This window comes from Elgaria multicarinata, chromosome 23 (assembly GCF_023053635.1).
Source record: "Elgaria multicarinata webbii isolate HBS135686 ecotype San Diego chromosome 23, rElgMul1.1.pri, whole genome shotgun sequence".
Lineage (NCBI taxonomy): Eukaryota > Metazoa > Chordata > Lepidosauria > Squamata > Anguidae > Elgaria > Elgaria multicarinata.
This window is the reverse complement of record NC_086193.1, coordinates 10,704,597-10,724,795: the sequence shown is the minus strand read 5'-3', so window position 1 is coordinate 10,724,795 and position 20,199 is coordinate 10,704,597. Positions and strand designations below refer to the sequence as shown.

General features: G+C 56.1%; 1 protein-coding gene across 1 annotated transcript; it reads right to left on the bottom strand.

Moving 5' to 3' along the window:
• Positions 1 to 754: 754 nt before the first annotated feature.
• On the bottom strand, positions 755 to 16,380 carry LOC134412896 (excitatory amino acid transporter 1-like). Its single transcript, XM_063146857.1, has 11 exons — positions 16,330 to 16,380; positions 15,491 to 15,713; positions 13,947 to 14,202; positions 9,824 to 9,961; positions 8,686 to 8,890; positions 8,534 to 8,576; positions 7,713 to 8,104; positions 5,499 to 5,732; positions 5,024 to 5,218; positions 3,502 to 3,636; positions 755 to 1,575 (listed from the first exon to the last, which is right to left on the bottom strand). Exons 3-11 carry the CDS (start codon positions 14,161 to 14,163, stop codon positions 1,377 to 1,379), a joined length of 1,758 nt encoding a protein of 585 aa, XP_063002927.1. The 5' UTR covers positions 14,164 to 14,202; positions 15,491 to 15,713; positions 16,330 to 16,380; the 3' UTR covers positions 755 to 1,376.
• Between the last annotated feature and the right edge of the window lie 3,819 nt (positions 16,381 to 20,199).

The window sequence follows — 20,199 nt, the reverse complement described above, 5'->3', positions numbered from 1 at the left end:
GGACACGGAATAACAGGCCCAAGTTGCAGGAAACCAGATTCTGGCTGGACATCAGGAAAAACTTCCTGACTGTTAGAGCAGTACGACAATGGAACCAGTTACCTAGGGAGGTCGCGGGCTCTCCCACCCTAGAGACCTTCAAGAGGCAGCTGGACAACCACCTGTTAGGTATGCTTTAGGGTGGATTCCTGCATTGAGCAGGGGGTTAAACTCGATGGCCTTAGAGGCCCCTTCCAACTCTGCTATTCTATGATTCTATGAGATGGAGCCACCGTTCCCATACGGATCATACCTCCTCAAGAGCAGTCTATCTCTAAATACTGGCTACGGAGGAGCACAAATGGGAGACAGATGGACGACTTGTGCATTTCCTGGTAGCACCCAGGGGTATCCAACTTTTTGTGCTATGCTTGCAATTTCAAGAACATCGTGAGAACTAACACAAAATGGGTGCCACCAGGGTGCCACAAAGCACCCATTTCCCAGACAGCAAAGCGGCGAACGACTAAAAGGAAAGTAACTCGCCCAAAACCTGAGTACAAGGCGGAGGTGGACCGTAGCACGTTGCGTTGTAGTGAGCCAGCCTTCCAGTTTAAAAAAGAATATGTGTGTGTGTGTTTTAAATCAAAAGAAATAAAAAGGTCCAATACTATAATAACTGTATAGTGAAATACTTGTGCAATACAATATACTTGCGCAATATAAAGCAATCTCAGACACAACGGCGTACTAACTTATCGCGTAGCTTCAAGAATCCTGCCGTTCATATTCCGAAACACACGCCGTACGTAATTCTCCACTTTAATGGTCTTTATAAATAAACAACATTCGCCCCATACCAAATCGAGCCTTGCCTGTACACGCCTTGACATTTGGCCACGGTTTTTGCTGCTGCAGTTTTCAAGTGCTAAAAAGAGTGTTCAGAAGAGGACACCATCAATAAGAATATCTACATATATATTGGCAGAAGATTTAAATAACAACTCGGTCTCAATGGCACGACGCACGACGGGCGTTCGAAGGCGGTGTGGGGGTTTTCTTGGTGCAGGATACGACCAGCTGTGGTTCAGGGGCGGGGGGGGGGTCACGGCGGTGTGTGTGTGTGTGTGTGTGTGTGTGTGTCGAATCCGACCCTGTCCCGTTCATGCCAAAAACGTCACCGAGAGCAGCGAAATCTGCATTCGGAAAAGTTCCCGTTGGATTTTCATTATTATTTTTTCCCCGGCGGCATGCGGGCAGGGTAAGAGGGGAGGCGCTGAGAATTTGGGGGGCAGGATTCGGGACGGCTCTTCCTTTCTCTCAGCGTTTCACAGTCGCCCAGTTGCTACCGATCCGGATCCCAGCGGCGGCGGCGCGCGCCTCTCCCTGGGGGGAGGTCACATCGAGGTCTCGCTGCTGCGGTGCTTCAGCGGGTCGTTCTCCGGGTAGATCAGGTGGTAAGGTTTTTCGTTCTCCTCAATGACCGAGTTGCTGAGCTCTGCGTCGTGCATCTCTAGCTCGTGACGGGAGAGGTGCTCCACCACCCCGGCCCCCAGCGAATCCCCCAGCACATTGATGGTGGTCCGGAGGCGGTCCCTGGAAGCGACAGAGAAGAGACCGTCAAGCCCAGGGAAGACGTTTCCGAGCAGGGCTGACCTGGACAGGACCAAACGGTGGGTCTTCCCAAATCTCACAAGCAAGGTGTGAACTACCGGAAACAACACCGATAAGAATTGGTGGGATTTGCATTAACCTCCTTCTCTCTCCACAATACCTGACGGAACGCCTTTCCCGACATGAACCTACCCCTATACTACGCTCAGCATCTAACATCCTCCTCCGGGTGCCTACTCCGAGGGAAGCTCGGAGGATGGCAACAAGGGAGAGGGCCTTTTCAGTGGTGGCCCCCCCTAAACGACGAGGCTCAACTGGCACCAACATTGTTATCTTTTCAGCGCCAGGTCAAGACTTTTCTCTTCTCCCAGGCATTTTAACAGCATTTAACAACGTTAAGTTTGTTTTTAATGGACCCCAGAATTGTTGTTTTTAAATGGATATTGTTGTTTTATAATGTTGTTTTTATATTTTTGATGGTTTTAAATTTTGTATACTTTTTAACGTTCACCGTTTTTAACCTTTGTAAACCGCCCAGAGAGCTTCGGCTGTGGGGCGGTTTATAAATTTAATAAATAAATAACGCTTTTTCCTTTCGAAAAGACTCTCTTTTTAGTACTTGCTGTGGGCACCTGGAGGAGGGCTTCCGAACAGGACGTCAGGATTCGGGCAGATAAAGACAGCCCTTTGGGAAATTTGGCCGCCGGGGCTTGGAAGGTTCAAGTGGGCACATTGAACTGGGCCTGGAAACTGGTCGTCAGCCAGGACAGAGAGAGGAGGACTGGCGTTCTATGGTCCCATTAGCTGGTCCCAGTTAGCCCTATTTTGGACACAACTGAAGGTTCTGGATCGTTTTAAAAGCCGACCCGCTTATACGAGTGGCAAAAATCCAGACAAGAAGGTGGCAGAACTGTCACAAGATATCTCCGTCCAGGTAGGGTCATGGTGGGTATTTCAGTCCCAAGCTGCAACCCTACGCAGGTTTAGACAGAAAAAAATCCTAGCATTTCCCTAGCTGGCATGGCTGACTGAGGAACGCTGGTAATTCTAGGATTTCTTTCTGTCTAAACCGGCGTAGGATCGTAGCCCAAGGTGATAAAACATTGCTCTGGGCGACCGAGGCTACCTGGCCTCTAATGACATTGATGGATGTCACAGAAGCTACACAGTTAGGTATGCAGCCTGCTTTTATGCTTTTTAGTGTTTAAAATTTTGTATATTCGTTTTTAAATGTTCAATGTTTGTAATCTTTGTACACCGCCCAGAGAGCTTTGGCTGCAGGGCGGTGTGGAAATGTAATAAATAGTAATAAATTGCAAACCTGCTCCTTTAGGGGGGAATCCGAAACCCGGCCCAGAACAATTTGAACGCCGCTTAACCTGGACAGACGGACCGCCCAAACTGAGCGCCTTGGCACAACAAGCGTGCAATGCTTTTTGTGGGGTGCGTGTGCGAGCGTTTGCGTTTGCAACACGTGTACGTTAACAAAACACGCACGGGGGGAAAATGTGTACTTTAAAAAAGCAATCCGCACGAACGCACGTTTTCATCCGTGGGAGAAGGTGGAAAGAAAATGTTTGCAAGCTGTGACAGGCCAGTGTTAGACCCACGAGGCCCCTAAAACATGTACAGCTGGACAACCATCTGTCAGGGATGCTTTAGGGTGGATTCCTGCATTGAGCAGGGGGTTGGACTAGATGGCCTTGCAGGCCCCTTCCAACTCTGCTATTCTATGATTCTATGTACCTGAACTTCCTGAAAACTGGGGACGTAACGGGCCTGCCTGTATTGGGCAAAACCTGCTGAGGAAACAACCACCCAGCCAGGAAGGTTTGCATGGCCAAAACGTCTCGAAGCGCTCACACCCCCCCTTGGGAGTGCAACAGCGCCTGCCTTGCTGGGACTTACAGGAACCAGTCCACGGTCATGATCAAGGTGATGTCTTCCGTCGGCAGCCCCACGGACGTCAACACGATCACCATCGTCACCAGGCCAGCTTGCGGGATGCCGGCCGCCCCGATACTGGCCGCGGTGGCCGTAATGCTGCAGAGAACAGAGGAGCGGGGTTACCTGCGAGGAGCTCGTCAAAGGAAAACAAATCCCGTGTTGGGAGGTTGGACTCCACCGGCTGCATGTAGGAGGCCGGTTTTGCACACTGGGGTTGCCTGGTGTCGCTCCCGGCTTGGGGAAGAGGCGGGAAGGAGCTGGAACGCTAACGCCCTCTCTCGTGTCTGTCTCGCGCTGGTGGGACGCGGAGGAGGGCTCCTCTGCCCGGTCTCGAATCTCAGGCAGATATAAATAGGGAGAGGCGCTCCCTCAAGGGCTGTGGTCCCAAGCCGCTTAGAAAACTGCCCCCGAGCGCGTCTCTGAAATGAAATCCAGCCCTTGCGGCTGAAAGAGCTCCTTCGCCGCTCCTGCCCACTCGAGTCCTTCAGCCTTGTCACTGGAGAGGCAGTGTGGTGTAGCGGTTAGAGAATCAAACTGAGGAGACCTGGGTTCCAGTCCCCGCTCAGCCATGAAGCTCACAGGCTGACCTACCTCGCAGGGTTGTTGTGAGCTTAACACAGAGGAGGAGGAGGGTTATGCACGCCTCCTGAGGCTCCTTGGAGGAAAGGCGGGGTTATTAATGCAATGATAAAGGATTATGCACTTGGCTGCCCGTCGTGATTCCAAGCCCTCCGGCTCAGAGGTGGGACGATAAACAAGGTCCGCCGTGGAATCCACAAAGCCCGACTCAGCAAACACACTTCTCTTCACGCCTGAAGGAAGCGAGGATGCCCGGCGCGTTCCTCTAAGCTTAATTAGGCTAACGAAGCTCAGCTGGCTCTTGGACTGCGTGGGAAACGCCCCCTTTTTCGTTGCAAGGGCAACGGCAAGGAAAAGGGGGCGTTTCCTACGTGGTCCAAGAGCCAGCTTAGCCCAGGAGAAGGGGGTTGTCTTTCGTGAGATGTCTTTGGCGACTGGCTAACCTGGCAGACCGCCTCTCGCCTGCTTGCAACACCGCCCGCTTGGCCCTGGGCAGACTCTGGGATCTGCCAACTCCGAAGTCCCCTCAACCCTCTGACAGAGGCTGAGTTCTCAGGGACCAGGGGAGGATGGGCTCTGAGTTGTTGCATTCTCTCCGATAAACCCCTGGGAAGACTCCTCTTTGACTCCTGAAGAGTCGTGTCGGATCTCCTCCCACGCTTCCTGTCTTGGCTGGTAAGTTTCTAGTCGTCGTCATCGTCGTCGTCGTCGTCCTCCTCCTCCTCCTCCTCCACCACCACCACCACCATCAGATTCTGAGTCCAACTGACCTCCTGAAACCCCTTCCCCCACCCTAGGGAGAGCAGGCCTGATCCTGACGCCCACGCCCAGCCCGCCACACCACTGGCAAAGCCCCGACCCACGCGTGGGCTCTCGCAAGGACGCGCCCTGCCGCGGCACGCACCTTATCGTAATGATCTGCCCAAAGTCGAGCTCGTAGTTGTTCACCTGGGCGATGAAGATGGCGGCCAGGGCTTCGTAGAGCGCCGTGCCATCCATGTTGATGGTGGCCCCCACGGGCAGGACGAACCTGGTGACCCTCTTGTCCACGCCGATGTTTTCCTCCAGGCAGCGGAACGTGACAGGGAGCGTGGCCGAGCTGCAAGCCCAAACAGAGCCGGGAGGAGGTTACGCCTCCCTGGGGGCGTTACGCCGGGAGACGGGCTGAAGGCCTCCGCCCCCCCGCCCTCCCCGCCCAATTCTAGAGCCCTGCCTTTCGGGAAAGCGTCGAAGAAATTCTCCTCCCTTGGGGGAATTTCAGGGAAATTGTTTCTCCGCCTGGGGAGGGTTTTGAGAGGCCGTTTGCGCACAGTGAAAATGTACGGAACCCTTTCCTGGCTCTGGGTCTGACGCAGGGGCCGGCGTGCCGCGGACGGTACCTGGAGGACGTGCCCAGGGCTGTGACGAGCGCCTGCAGCAGTCCGGCCACGAACACCCAGGGGTTCTTGCGCGTGACGATGAAGTAGATCAGTGGCAGCACGCACAGGCCGTGGATCAGGAGTCCCACGACGACCGTCAGCGTGTACATGCCCACCTGGCCGCCCATCACTGCCAGGTCCTCCATCTCCAAGATCTTGCCAGCAATCAGGAACAAGATGCCGACGGGGGCATACCTGCCGCAGAAGACAAGCGTCAGCCGGGCCCGGCCAGGGCGACCCCTCAGGGGCCCATGGACAAGTGACCCCGAAGGCGCTCCCTCCTCTTCAACGGCGATCTCATGACACGAACACGATGCCTTCACCCAGCAATTTATTTCTAAAGGCGCTTTTTCACTCTTCGACTCCTCACGCCGTTTTGCCGTTTTGCACTGTGTCGTATTTTATGCTTTCAACGATTCCATTGCATTTATTTCGTCAGCCGCGTGCAAATCCACCCAGGAAACATTTGTAATTGCCCTTTCAGATGGAAGGTTTGGAAATAGACCCTACCAAGAACGAGTACGTCCCTGTGAGGTGGGTAAAGTGGAAACAGTCGGCCACGTTCTGCTGTATTGTTCCTTTTACCAAGATTTGCGCCAAACATTTATAATCTCTATCTTGCAGCGAACTCCCGGTAGATCAGATGAATATTACACAAAACATCTATCGGATCAGAACCCTCAGGTTACTCTAAAAGCAGCCAGTTTTTGTGCGGCTGCCATAAGCCGACGGAAATCAACATTGAAGAATTTTATTGTACCTTAGACTTAGGCTGAGACGGCCGTATTTTTTGTATTTTAAGTATGTATTTTATTGTATGTACCTTGCTGGGGTTTTCTAATATTATTGTTGATGATGTTTTCTGCTGTGCTGGTCTATGACCGAAATAAATAAACAACAACAACAACATTTGTAATTGGGAGGATTAAAAAAACTAGAATCTCTCTCTTTCTCTTATTTGCACATAGAATCATAGAATAGCAGAGTTGGAAGGGGTCTGTAAGGCCATCCAGTCCACCCCCCTGCTCAATGCAGGAATCCACCCTAAAGCATCCCTGACAGATGGTTGTCCAGCTGCCTCTTGAAGGCCTCTAGTGTGGGAGAGGCCACAACCTCACCAGGCAACTAATTCCATTGTCGTACTGCTCTAACAGTCAGGAAGTTTTTCCTGATGTCTAGCTGGAATCTGGCTTCTTTTAACTTGAGCCCGTTATTCCGTGTCCTGCATTCTGGGAGGATCGAGAAGAGATCCTGGCCCTCCTCTGTGGGACAACCTGTTAAGTATTTGAAGAGTGCTCTCATGTCTTCCCTCAATTTGACTCTCCCACTGATCAGCTTCCTGGGATGGCCCCGTTGGGTTCTAGTATTATGGAAAGTGAGAAAAACGTCTCCCTGCCCACATTCTCCACCCTCAGCCTCCTTTTCCCCAACCTGAACAATCCCAGCTGCTGTCACCTTCCCTCATAGGGGTGCTGCTCCAACCCCTGGTCATTTTCGTTGCCCTTTTCTGTTCTTTTTCCACCTCTACAATATCTTTTTTTTTTTAGCAACCAAAGTCTGTACAAGACTTTAAACACAAAGCCCTATGAAGAGAGACTGAAACAGCTGGGCAGGTGTAGCCTGGAGAAGAGAAGGCGGTGGGGAGGCAGGAGAGCGCTCTTCAAATCCTTGAAAGGTTGTCACACAGAGGAGGGCCAGGATCTCTCCTCGATCATCCCAGAGTGCAGGACACGGAATAACGGGCTCAAGTTAAAGGAAGCCCGATTCTGGCTGGACATCCGGAAAAACATCCTGACTGTTAGAGCAGTACGACAATGGAATCAGTTACCTAGGGAGGTGGTGGGCTCTCCCACACTAGAGGCATTCAAGAGGCAGCTCGACAACCGTCTGTCAGGGATGCTTTAGGGTGGATTCCTGCATTGAGCAGGGGGTTGGACTGGATGGCCTTATAGGACCCTTCCAACTCTACTATTCTAAGATTCCATGATTCTATGAAATAAACCAACGCCCAGCTCCAGAAAACATCTTGGACTTCCTAGCCTGCCCTGCGCTGCCCTTGCACCTGGCGCTGAGCTCCTTGTGTGCTTTCTGGAAAAGGCCGCTATCCTCAGAGGGTCCTGTGCCACTCTGCGCCCAGCCTGGGCGGCCCCCTCCTGCCAACCCCCCCCCACTCACCAGATGATGACGGCCACCAGCCGCAAGATGGCCTCGTTCAGGCCGTCGAAGAACTCCCGCAGGGCCTGCCCTCTCTGCTTCATGCTGCCGATCACCAGGCCGAAGCAGATGGAGAAGACCACCAGCCCCAGGGCGTTCACCCCGTTGACGGAGCCGGGCACCGGAATGAGCTCTTCGTAGCTCCGCACCTCCGGGGAGCTGCCCAGGGCCTGGCTGACGTTGTGCCAGATGGCGGCGGTGGCGTTCTCCAGCAGCAAGAGGGGCGAGGCGGCGGTGGCGTTGAGGCTGCTGCTGCTGCCGTTGGGACTCAGGTGTTCGGGTAGCGGGACGGGAGTGGAGCCGCTCCTTGGCACGGTGCGATTGACGACTCTGACGCTGTACTGGGTCTTATACTGGAAGGAAAAACGGGTGACGCTCACGCTTTTAGTTTTCCTCCTCCCTCCCCGCTCCCTTTCCTTTGAATTGTAAGAGAAGCGTATGACAATTGTAAGAGAAGCGTATGACACCTGAATGACAGTGATTTTTTTTGCTGAAGTCTGGGGTAAAAAGCCTCCAAATAAATAGCCATAGCAGATTAGAAAGTCAAAAGCCGACATGAATCGTCCTGTACGCTACGTTCGGCATTTAAGGCCCTTCCTCTGGGTGCCTTGAAAGGCGACAACAAGGGAGAAGGCCTTCTCAGTGGTGGCCCCCCAATTCTGGAATGATTTCTCCAAAGAGGCCCTGATCTATACCACCCCCACGCGCAAGAGAACTCTGGCTATTGGTACGGGCGGCACAAAAATGAATGCAATTTTAAGAACTCAAGAACTGCAACGTACCTGCCTGAAGCATGCTTCCACCAGATTGGGAGGGAACATATTCCTAATAGAAAAGACAGGAAAAATCAGAGCCGGGAAGAAAGGGGAAGAAGCCCACAGGCTGCCCACCGCCTGTCTGTGCCCCAGGCCACCCGGCTTCCGCGTTCCCTCACCGGATCAGGTCCATGAAGGCATCGGTGGTGTGGACGGGTTCGATTTTGCCTTCACGGTGAAGCTTCTGCTTGCTGCCTTTGCCCGGGTGGATGATGAGGACCATGAAGATGCCGATGAAGACAGCCAGGACGGTGGTCAGCATGTAGTAGACGACGGCACGGAGGCCCATCTTGCTGGAAGCGCCGCTGTCCAAGGAGGCCATGCCTGCAGGAAGGGGGCGGGCAGCGCAGCTCAGCCACGCGAGGCCTCAGGGGAAGGAGGGAGAAACCTTCCGTGGCCCCGTGCGCAGCACCCGCGTTGGCAGGACCCAGACTTGGCACCCGGGCCTATCTAGCCCAGTATTGTCAACACTGGCTGGCAGCAGCGTTTCAGGCAGGGATTTTCCTGGGGAGCCTAGAAATCGAACCCGGGCCCTTCTCCACGCAAAACAGGGGCTGCGGCATTGAGCCGCAGTCTTTTCACTAAAGGGAAACGGAGGTTCTAGCCCTGACAGTCCAAATAAAGGGCATAGAAAAAGCCGCGTGCTACTTTGCCAGGCTGTTGTTCCTCCCTTTACGAATGGGAGGAAAAATCTGCACAAGAGCAGGGGAACCACCGAACGACTGGTGGTTGGGAAACGTGGCGTGAAGCCAGGGGAAGGGCGGGTGAACCCCAAAGGGTCCATTTGGATTCCAGAAGGGCTGGATTTCTGCACCCGTGGCGTATAAAGGCTGTGAAGGCTCCTTGCTCCAGCATGGAAGTGCAAAGTCTGGCTTATTTATTTTTTTCCTTTTCCCTCCTCATCCTTTTCCCTTGCATGCTGTGCCACTTTTTGATAAGTCTGGGAGAGGAGGGGGAAACTGTCTTGTTAATTGATTATATAGAAGCCGTTCAAAATAAATAAATAGAGGGAGAGAATGAATCTCCCAGCATATCTGGGACCGCTGTTTCTTGCTGATGGGCGCAAGAACGGATCCGACCAGCTCCCTTGGTGAGTCCCACGTCCCACCAAGCCTCACTGGGAAGCCTCACCCCACCCCAGATCAGAGGTAGATACTTTAGTACAACGTGGCTCAAATTGTCCCCGTCTCTGCCTTGACTCTTGGCTGTGTTTCATAGGTTCACAGCCTCCCCCATGTTCCACTGCGGTTAGCTCACCTGTGATTAGGCTGGAGACGATGAGAGGGAGGACCAGCATTTGCAACATTCGCATCAGCAGCTCTCCGGGAAAGGAGAAGTACTTGATTTGGCGGTAGGTCATCTGGTAGGGCCGGAGGGCCAGGGCCAGCGTGATGCCTACATGCCGGACGGAGAAGGGAGGCGGTCAGGGTGTCGCTCCCGCCCCGGAAGAGAGGCATAACCCTCCTCGCCTTCAGCTTTGCTCGGTTCAAGGCAGAAAAACCGGGCGAGAAAATTTAAAAACGCTGCCCGGCATCGGCTTCTGTGAAATCCCACCAGTGACACCTGTCCGGTCGCGAACATCCACCCACGGATGGTTGAATCACAACAGTCAGATTGAAGTCTGGCGGCAACCCAGAAAAGGGCCTTCTCTGAGGCGGCACCCACTTCCGGCGACACTTTAAAAACAGATCCTTTTCAGCCAGGTCTTCCCTGACGAATAGGGGCTCCCCCTTTTCTCGACTGTCAGGTTTTGGGATTTTAAGGCGTTTGAATTAAGAATGGTTTTGTTTGGGTTTTGAAACGCTTCCAACGGAGACGTTTTGCATTCTTTGTTTTTAAGCATTTTTCCTGCTGTGGACATTTTGTAATTTAAACTTTTGCGCTGTAAGCTGCTTCAAGATGTTGTTTTAGATATAGTCAAGCGGTCTATAAATTGACAACATCTCCAACTCTCCATCTTTATCCTCACAACAACCCTGTGAGGTAGGCTAGACTGGAAAGCCATCAAAGCACACTGGGAAGCAGCCAACGCCATGGCCGTGCTAGCTTGGGATGATGGGGGCCGTAGTCCGAACCATCTGGGTTGGAGACGGCTGGCTGATCTGTTATATCGCTGACTCAGCCCGGCCTACCACGCAGGGTTGTTGTGAGGACAAAATGGGGAATGCAACACAGCCCCGGGGGGGTGTCTCTCTCTTTGCCACCTCCCTGCCTGGCCTCATTGGTTGATTAATTGGGAAGATTTAATATCCCTCCACTTTTCTGCCAGAGCTTGGACTGCCAAGGCAGATTAAATGCCCTGTTCTTTGCTTTGCTTTCCTTTGAACTAGGAAAGCTGGAAGAACAGCATCCCTGCCTCGCGCCGGGTCAACATTCCGCCCACGTCAAAGCGCACCGGCTCATGACCGCTTAATCCTCTGGCCCTTGGCCGCGTTCTTCCCAATTCTCCTCCTCCTTGGCAAAATGAGGCCACTTTTGCCTAGCGTGCGGCAGCGTTCACCAACCACCCCCCTCCCGTAAATCTTGTGGGAAGTGTTGTGACACGCCAGGCCGGAGGCACAACTCCACCGTTGCGAAAGGACGGGGGTGCCGGAGAGGAGAGGGGCCAGCCGGGCCGAGAGCGAGCGCCTGCGCCATTCCTCTTGGCTGCGAACCACCGGTTCCCTCTCCCAAACTCCAGCCCAAGGGCCCAGATCCTGTTACGGGCGAGGAGCGCTCCTACGAACTGCCAGATGCCGGCCAAGCGAGCGGCCGCGTGTCCCACAGGCACGGAGCCATCGCGGGATACCTTTTCAAAACGCCTCGTTAGCGTGCCGGGTCTCTGTTGCAACGGCAGCGCCGATGTCAGAAGCTGCCCTAAACGGAGACAGTTCCTTGACCCAGCACAGGCCGGCAGCACCGGGGTTTGGTGCGGAGTTTTTCCCCTCGCCTTACTAGGAGAAACCGGGAGACCTTTTGCAGGCAAAGCCTGTCCCCCACCTCTTCGGCTCAGCTGTGGCGCGTTCTCTCTGACAACAAAGCAGAATTCTCGTCCTCATGGCCCTGAATTCAGGCCTGATTTTAATAGGAACTTCAGCAGCCTTCTACTTTTGTTCCGCCCAGGCCAGGATTGCCAACACGGGCCGGCAGCAGCGGCTCTCCGGGTTTTCAGGCCGGATTTCGCCCTAGATCAGCAGGGTGGGGAAGGCCCCCCCCCCCGTACGTGATGGTGGCAGCTTAGAAATCACTCTGGGAAAGTAGGCGCAGGGGCCGAACAGGCAGGTTGAAAGGGAACCTTTGCTTCGCAGTGTTCCAGAATGAACCCCCACCCACCCCCAGTTCAGACCCCGCGCTTGTACTGGGAGGGGAGTCCCCGGCTCCCTCAGGGGTCCTGGAGCAAATATGCCCTCCCCGCTCCAAGCTCGGTGGGGGGAAGGAAGGCGCAGGGGCTTTAGGGCACGGCAGAAGCCGCCTCCCACGGAGCCTGGCCATTCTCTATCCAACCCAGTAGTGCAGACACAGACTGGCAGCTCAAGCACAAGAAAAGTCCTGCTGGATCCCAGGCCCAGGGCCCACCTAGGCCACACGCTGTGGACCAGGGACCGTGAGTGCAACAGCACCCTCCCGCCCATGTTCCACAGCAACTGGTGTGTACAGGATTCCTGCCTGTGATGCTAGAGGTACCACAGAGCCATCAAGGCTAGTAGCCCACAAATGGCCTCCTCCTCTTCCTGGAATGCATCCAACCCCCTCTGAAAGCCAAAACCAAATGGCTGTCCGCCACGACATCCTGTGGAGGTGAGTTCCACAGTTTAACCCTGCACTGTGTGAAGGCATGCTTCCTTTGATCTGCCCCAAATCTCCCACCCATCAGCTTCATGGGATGATGACCCGGTTGGGTTCTCGTATTACGGGAGAGGGAGAAAAATGTCTCCCTGTCCACGTTCTCCACGCCAGGCATGATTTTGCCCACCTCAATCATGTCTCCCCTCGCTTGTAAACAGCCCCGGATGTTGCAACCTTTCCTCGCCGGGGAGACGCCCGCTGGGCCATTTCACCTGCCCTTTTCCCCCATCTCTGCAGTGTCCCTTTCTAGGAATGGCAGACAGCGCTGTGCACAAACGTAGCCGTACCATAGATACGTATAAAGGCAATGACGATACCAGGAGTTTTATTTCCAGTCCTTCTCCTAACGGTTGCCGACCTGACCTGCACCATTTCCAACTCTGCAATATCCTTCTCGAGACGCACACACCCTCCCTGGCTGTTGTTTTGGCCTCCTAACTAGTAATTAGCGCCTCAGCCCAGGATGCGCCAAGCCATAGGAAAGACCAGGGTGCCCCTGACCATGTGCAGAGTGTCCTCACCGCCCCCCCAGGGGAGCACAACCAGATCCACCCCCCACCAATAGAGGAGGAGTTCCAGGCCAGAGAACTGCACCCACCAAGGGGGTTGTGAGCCCCCAAAACTCTTTCTGCCGCTGCTAAGTGCTGCCTCAGTTCTCCTGTCCGGAGACACAAGCAGGGAGGCGGCTCCCAGGCCTGAACCCAGCGGCAAATCGCCTTTTGGAAGGAACTCTGCTCCGTGACCCATACTGCCTGGGGGATGCTGGGAGTTGTAGGACTTTTTTCCTCTCTGAACACACACAGGTTAGTAAACCCGCTCCAGGTTTTAATCCGAATTCGAACGGAGCTATCCAAAGCGCTCCGATACTGAATTTAGCATTCTGGCTGCTTCTGGCTGAAACCCGGAGCGGATTTGCCGCCCTGCTGAAATCGGAGCTACCAGCCTCCCCCGGCAGGGCGAGCGAAGCCCCTTGCAAAGGACGGTCCAACCCTGGGATCCCAGACAACCCCGGCTGACCCTTTCATCCCTCCTAACCGCTCACCGGCCCGCTCCGCAATCCTGCGCTCTCTCTCTTGCGTGGGGCCACCCCGGTCTCCTCCAGTCTCCGTGCCCATGAGAAAACGGGCCGGTTCAAAGCGGGCGGCAGGATGATCCCAGCCGGCTTTTCTGCGGTGACGTTCGAAAAGGTCCCACCGCCCCTCGCACGAGTCATGGCGGGCTAAAAAACGACCACCTTTGGGTGGAAGAGCTCCAATTTGACCTGGATTTCTTCCACGGGCAGAAGAGGGCCCCAGAGACTGAGCTGTAGATGGGTGTGACAACAGCAGCGCCCCACGCCCCAGTCAGCGGCCAGAGGGCATTGTAGTACCAAGCATGCAGAAGGCCCAGGTGATGTGTACCAGACGTTTTGCCCTTCACCTCCCCAGCCCACCTGACCCTTAGCTGTGCGGCCAGGGGCTTCTGGGAGTTGAAGTCCAAAACACCTCCTGGCCACCCCTGCAGCGGACGACCCCCCAACACACACGCACGCACACGCGCCCCCTCCTCCCCGTACCCAGTAGGACGGCCGAGATGGTCAACAAGACAAAGGCGTTCTTCTGCAGGCAAGCCCAGACGCTCTCCCGCGTGACGGCGTACATTCGTTTCCGGGCCCGGGCGGCCCGCTTCTCCACGGCATGCCGGAGGCGGTGTACGCGGCCACCCGCCCCGACACCCTTAGAGGACTCCTCGTTCAAGAACAGGCTGTTGGCGTGGGTGGGGCGCTCGCCCATCGTGGGGCTCTGGTCCAGGGGGGACGGCGTCCCGGGAAGCTGTGCGGGAGAAGAAACAGAGAGGAGAGGACATTAGGAAAAACTCCCTGATGGTTAGAGCAGTACGACAACGGAACCAATGACCTAGGGAGGTTGCTAGAGGCCTTCAAGAGGCAGCTGGACAACCCATCTGTCAGGGATGCTTTAGGGTGGATTCCTGCACTGAGCAGGGGGTTGGACTCGATGGCCTTGTAGGCCCCCTTCCAACTCTGCTATTCTATGATTCTACGAGGCAACACTTAACATCTGCAAATGGGATCTCGCTCCGACACCAGGATGATCAGGGGTTTGGAAACAAAGCCCTATGAGAAGAGACTGAAAGAACTGGGCCGGTTTAGCCTGGAGAAGAGAAGATTGAGGGGAGACATGATAGCACTCCTCAAATACTTGAAAGGTTGTCACACAGAGGAAAGCCAGGATCTCTTATCGATCCTCCCAGAGTGCAGGACACGGAATAACGGGCTCAAGTGACAGGAAGCCCGATTCTGGCTGGACATCAGGAAAAACTTCCTGGCTGTTAGAGCAGTACGACAATGGAACCAGTTACCTAGGGCGGTTGTGGGCTCTCCCATACTAGAAGCCTTCAAGAGGCAGCTGGACAACCATCTATCAGGGATGCTTTAGGGTGGATTCCTTTATCGAGCAGGGGGTTGGACTGGATGGCCTTACAGGCCTGTTCCAACTCTACGATTCTGTGATTCTATGATTCTATGACCCAGCCAGTTTGACCCATTTCTGCAGGATCTCTTCTCAATCCACCGAGAGTGCAGGACACGGAATAACGGGCTCAAGTGACAGGAAGCCAGATTCCAGCTGGACACCAGGAGAGTGAGAAGCAGACGGGACAGGGCACAGGTCTCCGCTCCTCTGCCCCAGCGCTGCCCTCGGTACTGCCGCCTGAGCCGGGCAAGGAGAGGAATGACCCCGGCTGGCCGCAAAGCCAATCTGGGACAGCACATGACCCGGGAGCACGAGGGGAGGGTGGCGCTCAGTGGCCGGCTTCGAGTGGGGGTTTAAACTGCTCGTTCCCCAACCCGGAGCCCTCCGGAGGAGTTGGACTGCAACTCCCACAGGGGCTGGGGGGATGCAAGAAGTCGGAGTCCAACACCTCTCAAGGACGCTGGGCGACGGCTTTTTAACAGCTGGAAAGGGAGCGTTTGAGTAGGGCTGGTATTCTGGGGGCATCCCACGAACACAGGGGAAGAAAGCCGGGGATGGGGGGACATTGATGCGTCCACGGACTCTGACCCCCCATAGTTTATTCCGGGCGGGGGGAGGTACCTCTCACCTCCCAGAACCCTCCGAGCGGAGCCTGACCCGTTCTCGGGGAGGGTTTCACAAGAAGAACCAACACACGGCAGAGATCCGCAGCTGCTGGGCACGAGAGGACAAACAACAGCGCTCTGGACACTCTGGGCCTGCGGCCGTTTCAAGCCGGCGTCACGGCAAGCTGTCAGCAGAACCTCAGGATCAGCCCACTGCCTGTTTTGTTAAGTTTCGGAGCGCTCCGGCTATTGGGCGGTATAGAAATGTAATAAATAAATGCAATAAATAAATAAATAAGACGCACGGCCCCCTGCTCCTCCTTGGTAGTTAAGCCTACGAGTGAGCAAGGCGACGCCTTCGCAGCCTTCCCCCGTTCACTCCTGGCTCCTCTTCCCTCATTGCCGCCTCTATGACACATTTAAAATTGTAGCCCCCTTGGGGCAGAGCTCCAGCCACACCACTGACGCCGTACAAAGAGCCTACATCTGTTTAAAAGCAGGTCAACGAACGAGCGGGTCCAGGTTCTGAAACGTCGCCAGATACAACCGGCCATTTCGCCATTGCCCCTCTCCCGGATTTCTAACGCCGTCTGCTTCCTCGCCCGTTCAGCCCCACCAAAAAAGCGAGTGGCCCATTTCACAGAGGCGGAGACCGAGGCGCCGGAACGGGCGGCAGCACCTGGGGGACGAAGGGATCTGGAAACAGCTGCGTGGAAAGTTACAGCGTTGCCGCTGGCTCGTTCCAGATCCCCCCCTCCGAAAAAGCAGAGGAAAGCCTGCCTCCAGGTACCGGAGCGGCCCCGGGGAGATCCCGGACGCCCTCGTGCCATGGGGCCTCTGCCCGTCCCGAGCCTCAACCCACCTGGAGCGGGGGCAGCTGCCGGTCCGGCCTCTCTCCGTCCGTCCTCGAAGTCGTCTGCCAAAGGAGGGAGGGGAAAAAAGCAAAGCAGGTTTAAGTTGGGAAGGTGGCAGGGCAGGGGGCGGAGGAGGAGGAGGAGATTTCGGCGGTTTGGGACTTCAGGCGCCAAGCCGGATGCCAAGCGGGATTAACCCTAGCACCACCTGTGGGGACGCGGGAGGAGAGGAAGGCACTGCCCCGGCGCCCGGCACTCCGATTCAAACCAGCTCAAGGGGCAGAGATACACAACCACTAACCCGGGAGGTTCGATCGGTGACTGGAGTTCAGCAAAGAATGTTCTGCTTCTGGCAGCAATCGGACAAAGGTCCCCGAGAAGCGGGGGTGGGAGGTAAGGGCCGGCCCGCTGTGGTTTGGCATCAGGTAGATTTCCTTGGGATACGGAGGTTCCATTTCACGGCCATGATTGGCGCCATCAGTGGCCTGCCTTATCTCATTTGTGATTCAAATGCCGAGGAATTCCAACCACGCACCCGCCCCGCATCGCTGCTAGTTCTCGTGCAGAGTACATTTCCACCCGCCAGCCTCCATCCCCATGGCAACAGGCAGCCCTCCCAGCACGGCACCGGAGGGCTCCCAAATGCCAGCCATCTCCGACAAACGCGCACACCAGGCGTGACCGTCAGCAGCGCAGAGAGAAACCCAGGAGATCTAAGGCAGCCTTCCCAGAAGTGCTTCCCCTCTGGAAGGGCTGGACTGCAACTCCCATCATCCCCAGTCGGCACGGCCAACAGAAGAAGAGCAACCCATGAAACGCGGAGTCCCGCTTCCAACAGTGGACAGCCAGATGCCGCGGTCCTGCCCAGAAGTGTCGCCTCCTGCTTTGGTTATCCAGAGATAGGCTGCCTCTGCAGATGGAGGCTCTATTCTTAGCTTTCTGGACCTTGGGCAGGTTCAGACAACGCGACAACCCACACTCAAGGTTGTTGAACTGTGGATTGTTATGTTGCGCAAACCCAGCCACGATAACAAGCCATAGTTTGTTATCCGCCAACAACCCACAGCTCCTAAGCCAACGATAAGCAACGGGTTCTCTTCGTGGGTTGTTTGCAGTTCACAAACCAGATTCAGACAACCTGACAGCCCCACATTACAACCACCACCCACAGATCAACCACTCACCCATACTCAGCCTTGACTGTGGGTTATTGTGTTGTGCGAACTCAGTTGGGGAGAAGACTATGATATTCCCCCCCCCCCCCCCACACACACACACCTTGTAATCCTGTTTAGAAGGATGGTCCCACACCTTTTGGGGCAATGCAAGATCCTATTAATAAAAAGATCCACTCTGGATCAGACCCTAAGAGGACCATCTAACCCAGTGGGGGATGGGGGGGGTTGAATCTCTTTCACCTGGGGGGGGGCGCCCTGCAAGGGTGGGTGGAGCTAAAGGCTAGAGTGGGTGGAGCCAACACATCAAAACCACCGGCCTGTTTTGGCTTATGGCTCTTCCCGCCAGCAGCTTGGCTTTAGGAGAGGCATTCTGACCTTTCAGAGAGGAGAAAGCAAGCTGTGGACACCCCCCCTCCCCAAATAATCAGTGGTCGTGGAAAGGGCCATGGGCTTCTGGGGAACGTTCCTGACCTAGCCTAGCATCCTGCTTCCAACAGTGGTCAGCTCTGGGAAGCGCACAAGGAGGGCCCAAAGGCAACAGCGACCCCCTGGGGGGGGGTGTTCCGGTATTCTGCCGGCTCCGGGCCGGACGCCCCTTGGGGCAGCCGGAGTTGGAAGAAGACCTCCAGCCCTGCTTCAGCCCTGGCTCCCCAGGCGCACCACCAGGGTGCCCTCCCTCCTGCCCGCCCGCCCCAAAGCCCCGCCACGTTCACCATTAACCCGCAGGCGGTGCAGCTAGTCCTCATCAGTTTCCACGCCGGTGTCAAAGCCGCACGCTTGTCCACTAGCAATGCTGCATTGTGCCCCCACTGGCCAGCGACGACCTGGCGGGAGCCTCGTTCATTCCGCTGCCTCCGTTCGGAGACTGGCAACACCCCCCCTCCGAATCTCCCGGCTCGATCCGCTGCCCCCCACGTACCCTCGGGCGGGGGTCTGCCACACTCAACGCTCCCCGCAGACGGACCCAGGAACGACGACAACGCTGTGGAGCTTCTGCGAACAAAAGCAGCCGTGGTATCGAGGGCGGCTGGGTGTGTGTGTGTGTGTGTGTTCTGCATGTGTGTGCGCGCGTAAGTGTGTGAGCGCACACGGAGGGGGAGGGGAGGCTCAGCATGCTCTGGCATCGTGTGGGAGCCGCGCAGAGGCTGAGCTGAGGAAGGCGCTGTTTCCATGGCAGGAGAGAGAAGAACGGCCTTCTCATTCCTGTCCGCTGGGGATGATGGGCCGTGAGGTCCAAACCATCCTGCCTGGGGATGATGGGACTTGCAATCCAAGCAACCCACCCACCCCGGAGAGCCTCAAGTTCAAGGGGGCTGTTTTGGGATTAGCCTCACTGCCTAATCCTGCGTAAGGTTGCAGCCGAAGAGACGCAAAGTCAGAGGGTGGCGTGAAAAGGGGGCCTCTGAGCATGTGCGGTTATGGGATCATCGACGGGGGCTCCTGGGAGAGGAGGCTCCTGCCAGGGGCGGTTTTGAACCAATTTGAAACGTCCCGGCCCAGCCGCCCACACACAGCCCTGCCTGGCTGGGGGCCCGGGCGGATGTGCTTCCAAATGAAAACACACCAGCAGGCATTTCCTCCTGGTGTGCAAAGCCAGGCCCTGGGCGTGCGTGCGTGTGTGCGCACGTGCTCCCCCCCTCCTGAAAACCCGCTTCAGTCCTTCCTGGCTGGCCAAAACAACGCCAGCCAAAGCTGGGGCGGGAAACAGAGACCATCTTTGGTGACCGGAGGGAGCCGACGCTGGGACCCGTGTGCCCCCAGACAACAGTGGCGTGTGCTCCGGCCAGAGAAGACCCTTCCCTGCTGGAGGCTCAGAGAGGGATGTGCCTACGGCGACCTTTCTCCATCAGGCCCCCTCCAGCGGTTAGGGACTGCAGCCCCCGGCCAGCACGGCCCCCTAGCCAGGGATAATGGGAGTCGTAGTCCCGCTGGCTGGACACAGCTGGAAGGGAGGGGGGGAGTTGAAAACAAAATTACGCAGCCCCACCATCCTCAAAAGGCCAGCTGGGGCATGATGGGCATTGTAGTCCGACTCAAAAGTAACCACAGGCCAAACTGGACCAAGGAGAAGGAAAACACTCTCTCTCTTACACACACACACATTAAACCAGCCGTTCCCAACCTGGGCCATCCACTTTGAACTTCACCTCCCACCCTTCCCAGGCTGATGATGGGAGTTGTCATCCAACCTGTGTCCCGTTAAGGAAAGTGCCTTAAACTGAGATCAGGTTAGAGGCAGAGATGCCAGGGGTGTGGATGGTGGGTGGGTGGGTGTGCAAAGCCACCCCAGTCACAGTCGGGGCCGTCCTGTGGCCAATCGAACTCGGGGGAAACCCTGCGCTCAGCGCCCCCCCTCCCCAGATGTGCTGGACTGCAAAGCGGGGCTAGAGAGGGATCCCTTTGTGCACGCGTGGCTGGGGTCGTGGGGGTGTTAAGCGGACCCCCGCCCTTCCCCGTGCTGCAGCAGACCCCTCCGGGGGGGGAGGAAAAGAAAGACACCCCCCCCCACACACACGCACTCCCCCCCGTCTCCAAGCCTACCCGGAGATCCTAAGCGCGCGCGCCTTCGCACGACCCGTGGGAACCCCAGCGCGCGCGCGTTCCCCCTGCAGCGGCAGCCGACACGTGTCGGAGGCTTGGCTGCCCCCCCCCACCCAAGATCACGGGGTGCGTGCGTGCGTGGGAAGGGGCGAGGGGGTC